The 16638-nt window shown below is 39.7% G+C and overlaps 1 protein-coding gene across 1 annotated transcript in view; it reads left to right on the top strand.

The window, feature by feature from the left end:
* ptprua (protein tyrosine phosphatase receptor type Ua) overlaps positions 1-16638 on the top strand; it is a 131801-nt gene that overhangs the window by 76380 nt on the left and 38783 nt on the right. The window contains 6 exon segments of the mRNA XM_030062985.1: positions 3184-3260; positions 3262-3325; positions 3328-3385; positions 7695-7797; positions 8502-8781; positions 11170-11206. Of these exon segments, the coding sequence (XP_029918845.1) occupies positions 3184-3260; positions 3262-3325; positions 3328-3385; positions 7695-7797; positions 8502-8781; positions 11170-11206 (619 nt within the window).

Here is a 16638-nt window from a genome sequence, read left to right as displayed (position 1 = left end):
GACCTCTGTAGCATGAGCTTTGGAGTTTTTTTTCCCAGTCACTAGATATACGACCCACCATGGTAAAACACATTCTGGTATTAAGTTCTCAATGAAAGTCAACCAGGGAAGCCTGACAGTGAGAGAACCAAGCTTGTCCAATATTTCAATCCACAAAGGCAAGGGGAAATGAGGAGATAAAGGTAGGGAGAGCTGGCTGAGTAGTGCTCTACCCACCATGCCTTGAAAAAGGGAGCAGCATTGCTGTGGAGCTCCTCAGTGCAGTCACATGAGTAGCCACTCAGCTGCTCGACTGTGTTTTCCCAGCTGGTCCTGGGATTCAAACCAGCAGCGCTTATTTCACATGTGCTGCTTCTCCAACCTCCAGGCCAAGTGCACTTGTAATGTGCGGGTGTACATATACAGGGTGACCCAAAAAAACGGGAATTTCTGAAGTGCGTATTGGCAGACATGAGCAAGTGGCAGCATAATTTTTAAAAAATGAAAATTCCATCATTGTTTCTTAAATGGCATGTTTTCAGGTTTCAATTACTATGAATAAAATATTTTTCTTCCATCACTCTTGGTTTTATTGGATTGTTAAAAAGTTCCCGTTTTTTTGGGTCACCCTGTACATAGGCTAAAAATGTGGTTCAGTTATGATATTAAAAGAATTGAGCTCATGTTACATCTGGTTTAACATTTTGACAAACAAAGACGGACAAGGTGATTGAGTTTCAATAGTGGAAGGTTTAGAGGTGATAGAAAGGAAGTAGCAGACAGTAAAGAGAGCATTCATCCCGTCCCACATGAGTCATGCCAACCCCCTCTGGACCAATCAGCAACAAATGTGTCACTTTGTTTTGAGCTGTGGCTTTAAAGCCCCCCTTGGAGCAGTCACTGTAATTTTGAAAATGTTGGAACATAGTGGTGAGGTGCATCATCTGTCCAAGGTTTGCCTAAACTTGATCACTTGATGAGATAACCATGTGATGGACAAGTGAATGAGCGAATGGATGGATGGACAGACTGACTGATAAAAAAGAACAAATAAGGACATTGAAGTGATGTATGCTATGGTAGATGTTTTCAAACCTTTTCATGTTCTGCACTCCCAGTGGACTCTCATTAAGCCATGGATCCCCGCAGGTGATTTTACCATTGTGCCTCTGATATGTAAATATGTTTTGGTTTGCATTAATTTTTTGTCACAGGTGTCACACTTGCTAAGTGCATTCAAGGCAGTGAGATTAGGCTACAACATGATGTTAAAAAAATCACACCTGTTTTTGTGTTGGAGCGATGCAGCATTGAATTAACCCTTTGAAACCTGAGTGTACTTCTTTAAATACTGGCTTTAAAACTATGGTGACTGTTTTCCAGCACTTAACATTAATTTGATCCCAACATTGAGCTACCAACACTTTGGATTTCCTGCCCAACAAGGTCCAATAACCACAGGGGCAGACCGTGTAAACAATGAGTGGCTGACTGTGGCCATGTACTGAGACCGCTGCTTCAAATTAAAAGCCCTCTAGCATTTCATACACGGCCCGGCTATATTGTTTTGACCTAGTGTTGTTAACAATGCGGTGCAGCTGCCGAATGGAGTTTGAGTTTGTTTTATTTATTTATTTATTTTTATTTTCCCTGTGACTTACTGACCAATGAAAATTTGCTGAACTTATACTCTTCTCATTGTCTAATGTTTCGTTGACTATCTATGAGGAGCACTAGAAAAAAAACACAAGATGGTCAAGTGAAAACAAGATCTGTGCAGGAATCATTAGGTTTCTTCTTGGTTTGTGAGGGCAGGAATAATGCCTGGAGGGAGGAAATGAAAGGAAGAGCTTTGCTGACTTCTCTAAAGTAGATAGATCTTAATATTCATGCTAAAACACATACATGAAAATGCAGCAAAAAAAAAAGCTTCATATATAGCAATATAGCAATACCCTTATCCTCTTCATACATACCTGTCAGATCATCTCCAGTACAAAGCAGTGCTTGGACTCAGATTAAAATGAAACAACAAACAATCCCAGTGCACAACATTACAGTGCCTGCTGTGCACAGCTGTTGGTGTTTTATCTGGCCTCGCGTTCTCAGCCACTCCTGCAGAGCTATTTGTGAATTCAGGTTAAGTGTTCCGTAAGACAGGACATGACACGATATTTACCTACAGTCTGATTTTTGGTGCCTTCAGCATAAGATTTCTTATTAGATCCACACTGGCTGGTCGTTAGCTGACATCTCACTTTTAGTTGTAAAATGAATTCAGCAGAGTTTCACATGACAGAGAGCCGCTCAATAAAATTCCACGCAAATTTGATTGTTTAGGTAGGGTGAATAACAACCCAAGGGCTATGTGGAGAAGATGCCACGGATATTTTCACTGATGCACAGGCTTCAGTCTATAAGTCTCAGAAGTGTTTGTACTGCATAATGATGGATACTAATAAAGAGTGGCCAAATCTGGACACACACTCTTTGATGCAGTCTCTAAGAGTTTCCTGCCCAAAGGCAAGAAATGATATTTCCACAATCTCATTATGAAGTTTCATATCAAAGAGTGTGTGTCCAGACTTGGCCACTGTTATGTTAACCCAATTTAAGCTTTGGACTTGTGTATTAAAGCTGCATTAAGCTTTGGCACTTTGGCAGTCCTGTGTGGCAGGAAAGGATAAATTTGAATTTTTGAAGGTTTGAAGGTCATCTTTACCCAGAAGGCACTTTACATTAGTGAACTGCACCCTCCTCAAACCTAAATGTCCAGTGTGTGCGGTAAATTGGAGGTAGTGAAGAGGTTTGAGACTTTATAAGTTCGGATTTCTCTGCACGGGTGACCTCGCTGCTATCTAAGAGACATAGATTTTGCTTTTCATGTGCTTGGAAAAGATTTCCACTTTGATGAGGACACATTGGGCAAAGGTAGGTGGTCACAACAAGAAGGATGAGTGTTCATGTCTTTTGCAACGCCAATTTTGGATCAACAGTGATTACACAGGTGCATTTTTACATAAATCTTTGTCTAGTGAATCTTTAAATTTATTTGCATTGATTCAGCATACCCCACTGGCAGTCATTAACATGTCCTCATTCCGATTGCAGCTCAGTATCTGAATTCCCCAGGGGCAGAAGGTGGCAGCGAGCTGTGGTATCTTGTTATTTTAATCCAGTGGTCATTGTCCCCTATTTTCCCAGATCAGCTACCAGAGCATTGAGTCGTCTGACCCGGGCATTAACGTGCCGCGTCCCCGCCGAACTGTATCCAAGCTGAGAACGAACCTACCACATGTTCTCTGGCCTGCATCCAGGAACCACCTACCTGGTGTCTGTCCGCGCTTCGAACCCACCAAGGGCTTCGGTCAGACGGCCCTCACCGAGATCACCACCAACATCTCTGGTGAGGTTGTGTGTGTGTTTGTATGTCATCTGTGTTTTTGAGGAGACGGTGCAGTGCAATATGTTATTTTTCTTTAAAATGTTTTTTACTGTGTGGAGAAAACATCTTGAAACTGTGAGAATCTGAAGTCCTTTCTATGTAGAGAGAGGCCCATCAATTGATTTCTCCTGAGTTACTTTCACACATGAAAGTGGAGTGATCCAATCAGAGCACCTCCATTTTTATAACTCTCGCCCCAGTTTGGTTGACTCTTCGACTGCACCAGCTATCGTCTGCTTGGCTGAATAAATAGTATTGAGGAACAGCAGCTGTTTGGTCGACAATTGAGGATTATTTTAACAATCTACCATTTTCTCAGGAGAGGTGAGGACTAGCAAAGTGCTTCAATCTAAACATGAAACTATAGCTAGCACTGGCATCAGTTGTGGACTTTCTCACATCAGCCGTGCTACCTGAAGCCTCTAAAGTGGAAGATTTTAGGGAGCTCTACAGTGATGATAACCATGCATTAGCTAACATACTGTTGCAGCATTCGCAAGACCCATTCCTATTTCAGTTCCAAAAACTGGGATATTTTCACTTTACCGGACAGTTTGTTTTTCTTACCAGAGTCCAGACAGTATTGTTACCCTGCAAGGGGAACTAAAGCCCACCCAGCCCTGCTGGAATGGATTATTGTAGAAAATACAGCCCCTAAAACTCCATTTTATTACAGTTATTGACTTTTAGGAACTCACAAATCTTGGTGGATGATGGAGATAGTACCCAAGAAAAATACCAAATAAGAAAATCCCTGCTTTTAACTGGGTTTACCCTACATTTAAGGTAAAACAGAAAAAAAAAAAAAAAAAACAAAAAAAAACATTTTTTTTTTTTTTTTTTTTTTAGAGCATGTCAATGATAATGGGTTACAATGATAATAATAATGGTTATCAACAACAGCAACAATGATTAAAACATTAATTCAAATTCAAGAATACTTGTGTTGAATTAAATGAATATGCCTAATTAGACTCAATTCTGCTTAATTAGTCCAGTATTGATCGGTTCTACAGTTAATATGTTAACTGCCTCATTTCTATCCTATCAGAGATGAGTGACACCAACTGGCTAGTATTATTGGAGTATTGGAGTATTCTATTTATTTTTTTTAATGAATTTATTTATTTTTATGAAACACCAGCATTAGCCAGATATATCGGCAAAATATTTTTTTTCAGTTTATGCTCTGCGGCATCTGTGTCCTGACATGCCAATTGAAGAGAAATACTATGGCATCCTGCTGCTTTCTTCCTTACAGCTGAACCCATAGCCATTCATTCAGGTTTGACATTGACTTCTGAGTTTCTTTTCTTGCTTTCTTTCTTTTTTTAGTCATTGTGACAACACTGCTTCAAAAGAAAGAGCTCCATTTTTCTCAACAAAGTGTGTACTTACTCAAAGCATTGGAGGACAATAGTCAAGAAATAATGGCTGGTGATTATCTTTTATTCAAGAGCACTTCATTATGCTTCATGGATAGTTTTCAAATTATCTTCTTTTTTCCATATCCACACAATTTCTTTTTTTTTTTTTGTATCCCCTTCATATAATAACAACATGCTTACAATATAGTACATGTAAATGGTCAGTCAGAATGGATTTGGTGAAAAAAGCTTTGTCTAGCCAATATCAAGTCTGTTTTCCTACCAACCTACCTACCATAGTGTTTGGGTTACAAAAAATATGCTTGTGCCTGGAAGTTTGCTGGTTTAAATCCCAGACTAGTTTGATAAGTGTGAGTGTGGAAAGTGAATGAGTAACCCATTCCCCTCTCATTAACTACTGTTGTAGTGCCTCTGAGCAACTCTTAACTGCTCCATTGCAACTGCACCATAACCAGCAGTAGAGTAGGAGAATGAGAACGTATGAATGTACAGCAAGATGTCACTGGGGAAAAAAAAGGCTTAAAGGGATAGTTCACCCATTTTGAAAGATTTGGTATTATATGGCTGCTATGTAGGACAGTGGTGGCTCTATCTTCCTCTCATTGTTACTGAGTGCTGGTACTAGCTGGATGCTCCAAATGTTAACTGTTAGCCTCTGCTATCCAGGTTCACTAACGCTCTTAAAAGACTGACTGCCTTATCCACTCAAAGAAGGTTTAACATCATTTTTGAAAACTGTCCTCCTGGTACCACCACCCAGAAAGATCTGGTAACTTCTGCACTTCCTGTATCACCATGGAGCAGTAGCCACCCAAAAGACTGAAGTAGATTGCTTGAGCTTGCTATTATTTGCTTTCTTCATTGAACAGGTGAACACTGCAAAAACGCAAAATCTTACCAAGATTATTTGTCTTATTTCAAGTCAAAAATGTCTTATTACTAGTCAAAATATCTCATTACACTTAAAATAAGACATGATCACCTCAGACGTAAATTGTTTTTAGACAATTTTCACTTGTTTCAAGTGAAAATTCACTTGAAACAAGTGAAAATTTGCTTGTTTCATTGGCAAAATTTGCCAGTGGAAAAAGTGAAAATTCACTTGAAATAAGTGAAAATTAGCTAGAAACAAGAAACAAATTTTGCCAATGAAACAAGCAAATTTCACTTGTTTCAAGCAATTTTCACTTGAAACAAGAGACAGTTGTCTAAAAACAAGTGAAGACAAAAATAACTTTCTCCGGAGATAGCTGGCAAGTAATGTTGTGACTAGTTTCCTCCGCTCCCCTCTGTCACATGTTTCACGAACCTTTCAGGCTCCTGCCAGCCACCGTAGTAACTGAGGACCAGCACAGAGAGCTGAGACCACACAAGAAGTAGTTTATAGGCAAATAGTTAAACCACTGGTAATTGTGTTTTTGAAAACAGTAAACATTTTTGCACCCTTTTTGGCCGTAAAAATTCTGGTACACATCATCATACTCAAACTGGAACAAGCTCATTTCCTAAGTGTCTCTCATATATTTTTCATGACTCCACACCTTTAAATTATGTGGTCCATTCTTTCCGCCCTTTTTATCTGTACCTGTTCCAGCTGGTTTATAGAGCGCCTAAGGTGGGCGCACCGCTGTGAAGGTATTGACTTCAACCTATCACAGGCTTTCCTGGCTCTGCCTCCAAAAAAAATCCCAGCGGGTAGCCAGCCCCTGCACCGAGTCTTCAAGCAGGCTTGGATGCATAATGTTAGCACTATTAGTCTTTTCATAACTCATCCTGAATCTAAGCCCCTAACACGCACTGGCTGAAATACTGCTCGACAGCCCTATGTATTATGCACATGTCAGCTGTGTGCATACTTGATTTTTTTGATGCGTGTTTCTGCTCGCATGGACGGCAGGCTATGTAGGCAGATTTTTTACACAAGCGTTAATGCTCTACCTCAAAAACAGGAACACTTCCACTTTCATTTTCAAGTCTTTTTTTTGTTTCAGCTCATCTGTTTACCAGGATAGCCATTTGCCTGACTACACACTCCAGTTAATTCACTCCCCATAGTAAACAAAGATGGGAACACTCAACCTTATTGTTCCCAGGAGCTCAGCTGAGGTTGTGCAGCTTTGAGATCTGCCCTAATTATATTATAAGGGCCTCTTGTTTTCCTCTGTGGTTGGCCGCCAGTCCTAGTCATCATCAGTCAATGGCACTGTGTGGGAGGCCTCAGTACAGTACAGTACACCAGGGATATGTACCGGTAATGATAAAGATAGCGTGTGCTGTTTGCTGGGGGAAAAGTACTAAAATATCCTATTCAAATAGAAGTGCAGTCACTTTGGCGAAATTTCACCCTGAAATCAAACTGAGTAATTCTCTTCCCCTTGAAATGTAAAAAAAAAAAAAAAAAAAAAAAAAAAACAGCAAGAGGACTTTGGATCTGATCTCCATCCTTTGAGGTAAAAAGTGAAACAAAGAGAAGCATGAACCGACAATGCTTTCGACACGATTAGGTGCTGCTCGCGGAAAACTTACAAAATTACTCGCTAACTGATGTGATATTAAATGCAGCGATGTGGATTAATCAGGCAAGTCGTAAAGAGTAAACCCACGTAATGTCAGTTCAAGCACCTTTTAATATGAGGCATAGAGATCTTGATCGTGATTTGTATTCATGGTGAAAATAAATACAAATACACAAAAAAGCCACAGTGCTTTAAGTTTAATTTGGGACTTCCACTTCTGACAAAGCGGCGTGGATGATTCCATTGTTCATTTGCTCTTGACTGCATATTGTGATTTTCTTGTACACAATCCCTGTTGTTCTGCCAAACTTACATAAGGTTCTCCTTCTCAGTTCTCCATGTATTTCCTCCCATCTGTCTCTGCAGCTCCGGTCTTTGACTATGAAGATATCCCGTCTCCACTGAGTGAGTCGGAGAGCACCATCACTGTGCTGCTGCGCCCTGCGCTGGGGAGAGGCGCTCCTGTCAGGTACAACTAATACGGGGTTCACTCCTACGCCAGCATTCATTCAATGCTCTTCCACACCATGACATTTATAGCTACCGTCAAAAAGCACTCTGTAGAGCCCCAGAAAATTGTTCTTCAGGCTTCCTCCATAACAAAACCCCTTTCAGTGCTATGGAGAGCTAGTTTAGGAAAGTTTCCTATTGCACTCAAATGGTTCGACATCGGCTCTTCATGATGCTGTAAAAAGTTTAGTACGGCTGATTTGGAAATGAAATTTCCATATCAGCCATATTTAAATAGGAACCACACTGGTTTCTTCACTCACTGTCGTCAGCATACTCTAATAATACACATTCAAAACAGATTTTTCCCAATAGTTAGACATATATTGAGTTACTTTTCAGTTTCAATAACATACCAGCAGTTAACAATCTTAAAATAGGTAATTACTTGTGCTATCACCCCCTTCAAAAGAAAATTATCCAAAAACGATATCCTTTCACTGATTCATTTTTATAACTGGTTCATTTTCCAAATGGAAGCTTTCACTTTATCAAGCAGAAGGATGACTAGAGCAATGCACAAGAGCATTGTTCAGTTCCTCTTAAATTCACAGACCTCAGTTATTGTGATTTTTGAGAGTAAGAAACAATGGAAAGTAACATAATATGCAATGAATTTACCCTTTTTTTGGAGTAATAAATGTCAACACTGCCCTCCTCTAGTGCCTACCAGGTGGTGGTGGTGGAAGAGGACGGATCCCGTCAGGTCAAGAGGAGGGAGCTGGGCACCGTGGATTGTTTCCCCACTCCTAACTCCCACAATGAGGCACAGGCCAAAGGGTCTCCACATTACTACACAGCCGAGCTGGCTCCCAGTAGCCTGCCTGAGGCCACGCCCTTCACCGTGGGTGACAATCACACCTACAACGGCTACTGGAACTGCCCTTTAGATCCCACCAAGAACTACCTCATCTACTTCCAAGCTGCCAGCAACTTCAGAGGGGTGAGAACCATTAAGATACTTGACAAGCCTGATGGTTCTGAAGCACAGGCATGCAGCTTTCACACGTTAGCAGCCTTCACAGTCAATTTAGATTTGTGCGGGGTTTGTCAGAAGGCAGGAGGCAATATGCTAGAGGCACTCAAGACAAAGAGGATCTTTCAATAAGGGCTGCAATACAAAAAAAAAGCATTATCTGTTTCCAAACGTGGTGACATGTGTGTATTATGCATAATTAGGATGGCTTTGGGAGAATTGTGTCCCGCTGGTAATCTTTAACTTGTTGATGTTACATCATTTCTCAAAAAAAAAAAAAAAAAAAAGAAAGAAAAGAAAAGAAAATGTAAACAGTGAGCTTCTTTTATCTCGCTACAAACCCCTGGCTACTCTCTTTATCCCTCATCATCTCCCCGCCCAACCAAGCTCCATTCCCAAACATAATACAAGCATAGTGATCAAATGAATTTCATCAGCTTTGTAGAGGATTGTATGCTAATTACTCGTAGAATACGGCATGTGCTCTTGCATTCTGTTCGCTCACATCCAAGCCCTTCTTTAAGGTTTTTAACTTAAAGAATCTTTTCCTTAGGGAAAATCAAACACTGCCTTCCAGGCTTAAAAAAATCTAAAAAGTAGCTCCTGGAGGAAGCGGGAAAGCGACTCAAGCATGAACAGGGAATGTGCTAGGTAGTGTGCACAGGTGCAAAAAAAGTAAATGCTGTTTAAATCATTACACCCATATGGAAAGAAATTGTTTATGTCCGCCTGCCTGCAGCTTCTCCTTGAATAACAGTATGTAATGGCTCAGAGACTGCAGACACTTTCCTCAGGATGCTTTGCTGCAAAGGCTTCTGGGTGGGCTCCAGGGCTTGTAAGACCAGTTTGCCAAAAGTAAACCAAGGACCAATTTCAAGTTCCAGGTCACTGTGTGTCTTTACTGTTTGATTGAAATTTGTTCCTCTTGATCTGGAGTCAGCAGTTCACCTTTTACATCAAGGACTTCTGTTTGGGAAGAGTCCTCTCCTAAAGCCAAATGAAAAGGCCTATTGAAATATTCAAATTAATTCTTCAACACTTTGACACACTCAGCTTTGACAAGAGTCAGAAGACAGAGCGACCTGAACAGAACAAGAATGATAATTCATGTTTTTGATTTGCTTTTCATCCTACAAACATTTTCATCTATCCATTTTAAACTATAGCTGTTTTTCTGAAAAGGTGGGCTTCTTAGTCAGAGAGGGGGAAAAAAACAAATTATTTTGACAATTACCCTGGATAAATTAGATGTACGCTTACTGTGGACCATGAGCTGCCATTGAATTGAAACACTAATTGCTTTGGCAGATAAGCCTTCAGTGGGGCTTGAAAGATGCGTGATTGTTGCTGTGAGGTCCTTGTGATACCAACAGGCACAAAACAAAACACGTTTTTTTTTCTCTGTCTCTGTCTTTCTCTCTCCTTCATCTGCACCAATCACTTGGCGCTTTCGAAATTCTGAATTGCTGCTATACGTTACGCTGAAAATGGAGGGATTAGCAGGCTACTCTACCTCCAGCCTGCTGATATTTCCCCCCTCAACACCGCGTTGCAACTGCTCATTATCATCACTCATCATCTGGAGCTACCTGTCATTCATCCCACCTTTTTACTGACCAGATGTATTGGCATGTAGATGTAGATGCAGATTCATATCTCCTTCCTTGACAGGATAGAAGCACAGTTGCAATGCATCTTGTGTAGTTCAGTATGGGGTCTTTTTATGCCAAAAGGCCAGAAGGCCACCTTGACAGAGGACAGGATGACACATGACGTATTACCTACAGGTGCTTTAATAAACCCAGGATGGGGGTAAATATGACTTATCTGTCACTGTAAGAGACAAAAGGACACGAGACTCCACTTGAAACAGATTTTCAATTAAAAAAGGCAATCTGTCCACCGTTTTAGGCGAAAGGTTTCTGACTCCAATCTCAGAGCACAGATTAGCATAATTGCCCATAAAGCCTGATTTAACATCCTTAAATCTTAATTTGATAATATGCCCCTTTAACTCCGGGATAGGGTTGGCTGTTTGGGGGGAATGGGAGCCAATGAGTGGACCCGGGTGAGGGACCTCACATGGTGAGCGGAAGCGGAGGTCTCACATCACAGTGAAATGCCATCTACTTGGGAATTTAAATTATTTCCTCCAAATAGCAAAGGGCTTGGTGACTTTAGTGCACATGTTCACCTGTGCTGTTACATGTTTTAGACAAGACTGTGGACTGGGAGAGACTCAAAATGACTCAAAATGACCTTGGTTTGTGTTTCTATTTTTTTTCCCCCTCTGATCATTGTGTCTTCATGGTGCCTAGACAAATGAATTTGACTCAGTCTTCCTTTTTCTCACAGGAGACCAGAATTAACTGCATCCGGATTGCTCGCAAAGGTAACAGTTTTTCTCTGTTCAAATTAGTAGGTGCAATTATATCATTTTAACATCAATAAATCATCGCTATCATAATTCTGAAGCACCATTATAAATATCATAAAAAATTTCACTGGGAGGTCAAGTTTATTTGTATTCCCTTTATTCACAGTTACAGCTTCAAGTATTATAATCATCATAACACCCACATTATGATATAATAAACAACAATGTCAGATTATAGTGAAAACTTTTAAAACTTGGATTTAAAGACATCAGTTGAATTTGCCTTTCTAATCACAGTAGGGTGGCTGTTCCAGTGAAAAGGAACATGATAGGAGAAAGCTCTGCACCCTGCAAGTTTGTTTTTGACTGCTTGGATAGATAATAGATAGGTGAAGTGAAATCTGTCAAAAAGTATTATATAAGCCAATAAGCTTTTATATATATATATATATATATATATATATATATATATATATATATATATATATATATATATATATATATTTATTTATTGTCAGTCAGGAACACTTTAACACTTTTGTCATAAAGCTATGGGCAAATAGTTATCAAGCTTTGTTTGGCAGTGGAGGTACTGTTCTCCAGGGTGTTTACCATACAGAATGAAGCAGCATGTTAAAGATTCAGTGGGGAACACAATTAGATCCCCCCAGGAGTATACAGAACACTAGCAGACACATACCATTGTGATATGAAGTATACATAATGAACAAGGCAAGACATCCATCAGAAAGTATGATTTATAAGTACTCAGAAAGAAAGGAAACTGGCATGGTGGAGGGAACAAGCAACACAACCAGTAACATCAGCATGCACAGAAGAAAGATACACTGGCAGCTTTAGTAGACCACATTGTTGAGGTGCCAAACATGATTAGTCCTTATTTGGAGCTCAAGGATCTGGGAGGACCTTGATATAAGAGTGAAGGCCTCAGAATAAGCCCAGGACACACTCAACTCACTCACACTCTTCATGAATATTTATTATTATGCTTGACATAGACTACATCTTAGCAATTTCATACACAGCAAAACAAAAATAGGTTAATACATTTTACTTTGCCGTAATGGCTTCGTTCATGTATCATGCCATCTCATATCAGTGAACAGTGCTGATGCGTACTTTCCCACTGCTGTTATAGAATTCATGGATGAAACATAGATGCATTGCATGAAGAACATACAGATTTAAGTGTCCATAAAGCTAATAATTCAAAATAGACCATGAGGAGTAATCAGTATTCATTGATGATAGGAAGAATAGCTTAACCTGATGACTGAGGGTGGAGAGGAGAGGTCTGAGCTCCTGTCATTGGAGCCCAGGGCCCAAGCCAAAGCAGGATCCAGAAATGGAAAGCTCACAAGCTTGTTACAAGCTTGATAATAAATATAACTTACACGATAGGCCAGAGGTATCCATTTAAAAATTTATGAGGTCTGGTTGCTCAAAGTTCCTCTCCAGCAAAGGTGCAAACCGTCATATCTAGCTGTTCTTGTGATTTGTAGGCATATATGAATGTAGCATTGAGGGGTCTGTATGTGTACAGATGTGTGTGTATAACTATAAAATGTAAGTACAATTCAAAAATAGGTGAGTTACCTTTCCCAGTCACTCTCACATTAGACACATTATAAAAGAAAATAAGTGAGCAGGCCTATTCAGAAGTAACAGAATCAAAAGGAGTTTCCCTTAAAATAGAAATGGAAAATAAAATACTGCTCTCTTCAGTCCTCATCTTAACAAGACTGGCTCTTTATCCTGAGCATTTATCAGTAATCTACTGATCCTGTTCCATCCAGATCCATTTTTATCCAGTAAAACTTGGTGAAAAAGTGATTATTTTGAACAAATTCAAATTTAACACATCTTTGGCATTTTTCTTTTTCTCCTACATTTGCATTTCTCTCTCACTGAATACAAACACATCCTGTACAATCACTATACAATTTTATTGGCCAAGATGGTTGTTTAAATTACACACAGGATTGGACAGACATGGAGATACAGTAGCCGTTAAAAACCACTGAATTACAAAAAGTTTGCAAAGTGTTTACAGTTCACAATTATTGGGTCCTAAGTTGGACCAGAGTACATTAATTGATGACGCCTGCTATAGGCCATAAATTTATAATGACATTTGCAACTGAGCGCCTTCTCCAGATCCATTTAAATGCTGACACACATTCCAGTAGAATGCTATAGAGACTTGATAATTATTCTTGCTTGACTTATAGCTATACTGTATACAGGGCACTTCATAAGGCAATCACATTTCAGTTAATGTGTGGGTGAAGGCTGCGGTGGTGTGAATTGTGGCATTGCTGCAGCAGCCAGTGTATAGCAACAAAGTGTATGGAGCTGAGTGTTGAAACTGATTGCTCTGAAGTGAGACTGGATGTGTAGTTGACAAGCAGGCTGATGAGCTGATAATCAGCTGATGCTTAGCTTATCTTTGTGGCACAGCCTAGAAGTGCTGAAAAAATAAACAATAAATATGGGTGCATGAATGGATTGGCCCAGCATCAAATTAATTGCCAGATTTATGGACAATTTCACAGAGAGGTTGTATTTTGGCAGAAAATAAGAATGGGCCCAGAAAAGAGCCTTGTGGCACACCAAAGTCTACATCACAGTTCTCTGAGTTGATACTGTGGTGGAGGAGGGAACACAAATATTTATGGCAAATGTAGTCATATAATGTTGAGAGACACTAGCACTAAACACGACTGCTGTGACATACGGGCTGCCAAATGACTCAACCATGGTCTCATTTCTTAAAATAAATTGTACTCAGGTAATTTCACAATAGTAATGTGGTATAATGCAACACATAGCTAGATTTAAACTGTGAATCTGATTTTAATCATTACGAAGGGATGTTTCTGATTGAAGTGGCTTCAAATATGTGGTACATTGCGCATGTCAAACACTTGGACAGTTATTCAAGATCAGGCTGGTACTGGGGGGATTTGACATAGACTGTTTTTTTTTTTTTTGGATGCTGCAGGGAAGAGGCCCTGTGCCAGGCTCCCCACAATGGGAGGCACAACAGGAAAGGTGAAAGCAAACATGCCTCTATGTTCTTAGTTTCTTTCTGCTGTTTCACTGACACTGACATTTTGGCATGAACCTCATGGGCTCTTATGGCTTTGAAATACAGAGAGTAACACTAAATTCTTTTTTTTTCTTGAGAGAGGAAAAGACCACGAGTATTTGCTTGAGAGAGAGAGAGAGAGATAGAGAGATAGACAGAGAGATAGAGAGAGAAAGAGAGAGATAGAAGCCTCTAAGTTCAAACAATAGGGTTGAGGCAGAGAGAGAGGGCGGGGGAAAGGATGATGATGTCAGAAGTGTGGTGCAAATTGTATTTCTATCACTGAACCCCCCCTTTCTTATCTGAACACTGCAAAAACTCAAAATCTTACCAAGATTATTTGTCTTATTTCAAGTCAAAATGTCTTATTCCTAGTCAAAATATCTCATTACACTTAAAATAAAACATGATCACCTCAGAAGTAACTTGTTTTTAGACAATTGTCTCTTGTCAAGTGAATTTTCACTTTTTCCACTGGCAAATTTTGCCAATGAAACAAGCAAATTTTCACTTGTATCAAGTGAATTTTCACTTGAAACAAGTGAAAACTGTCTAAAAACAATTTACTTCTGAGGTGATCATGTCTTATTTTAAGTGTAATGAGATATTTTGACTAGAAATAAGACATTTTTGACTTGAAATAAGACAAAAATCTTGGTAAGATTTTGCGTTTTTGCAGTGAAGCACAATGACATCCAAAGACCTAGCCTTACTGTTCGAATAAACAGAGGAGGTGAATAGCTTGCATATTTATAGGAGACATCGTTTAGTTGTGTGAATATGTGTCAGTCTCAGAGGACACTGATGTTACTCTGTTTGCCTCAAAGTTGGTGCAGAAGTCCTGTTAAGATGGCTCCTGGCTGCTTTTCATTTCCTCTTACTCTGTTTCTGCCTCTGTGGCTGGGGTCCCATCCAAGTAATTTTTGCAAATTACTGTATGATGCATTGAATTAAAACACATTAATGCTTGCTTGAAACAGAAAAGGTTTTTGTTGATAAAGAAATTTTGCAATGAAAGGAAATTCACATAAAGAATGACTGGCTGGACAAGTGAAAAGTGGCTGTGGATGTCTGTGGATGTGGAAATGTTTGTGAAATAGCTGTCCACCATGACCTCTCAGAAATGTATCACTTGTTTTTGCCTCCATGACTTCATTGTGGTTGTGTGGCCATTAGGTAGTTCATTATGCTAGCAGATTTCTTTTTTTTTTTTATCTTCAAAAGCATGAAATATGGCCAAAATTAGCTGACACTGAAGAACAGTGACAACTTACCCAATACTAATCAATTCTTGAATGACTTGCCATTTTTCCCCAGGATGTGTTTTTCTCACTTTCAGGAAGATTTTCTTAACTGGCAATCCAGCTGAAAGAACTGTACCTGATTTTCATTATGCTTTGTGCCAAAATTTATTCAAAATATGCATGTCAGTCAAAATACATAGACTATGTATATCTTCTTTCTCTCCTCTTTTTTGTATATAGTAAAATGATGCCACTCTCTGTTGATGCAGGGACAATATCTGATTAATTACAGACTAATACAAGAAAATGAAGCTCAAATACATACCCCACTGTCACTGCCACACCTCTCTCAATGCTGTGGCTTTTTCTGGGTGTCTGGTGCAATAAAATTTACCAAACAACCAAGCATGGGCCTAAAAGCAGAGTGACTCATGCAGCATGATTTGTGTGATTACAGCGAGTCTGTCATGCTGTATTGTCTGCCAGGAGCTATAGTCACCACCAATCCACAGCTTTGCAAGCCAAACTTGGCATCTAGCTTGCTGTAAAGGCTTTTCAGACTTAGGCAAAAGGCAATAACTCCCACGTGAAACATCATGCCTTTGTGAAAATACAAGGATGTTAAGACAGGCCTGAAGTCCCGCAATTGATTCTATCTCCATGCTTTTTGATTTACTCCCCGGCTTGTGTGTTTTCTCATAATTGAGATGGCTTGTTAATGAAGAGTATGTTGTGAGTAGTGTAATAACACGCCTCCATTTCATTCTTACTTAATGGCAATTTTTCACCTTTGGAGAAACACAACAGGGAGCCCAGATGATTCATCGAGAGAGGGATTTCATGCTCTTTGCTGGCTATGATGGGAATATGGACAGGAATGCAGTGAGACTGTGACATATGGGTAGGAGGCTGCCATGGAAAATAGCTGCCTGAATGAGAGAGCACATCCATCCAGTGAGATAACTAGAGAGCTTTGCCTCTCCCAGGCCAAACGGGTTCAGCTCTCTATTATCAATGCTCATGTTGGGAATATCTAAGTAGTGTTTCAACCTTTTTCATATGCTGTCTAGTGAGCTCTTCGTTTCAGTATA

This window comes from Myripristis murdjan, chromosome 11, assembly GCF_902150065.1.
Source record: "Myripristis murdjan chromosome 11, fMyrMur1.1, whole genome shotgun sequence".
NCBI classification, from domain to species: Eukaryota; Metazoa; Chordata; class Actinopteri; order Holocentriformes; family Holocentridae; genus Myripristis; species Myripristis murdjan.
This window is presented reverse-complemented; position numbering and strand designations above follow the sequence as displayed.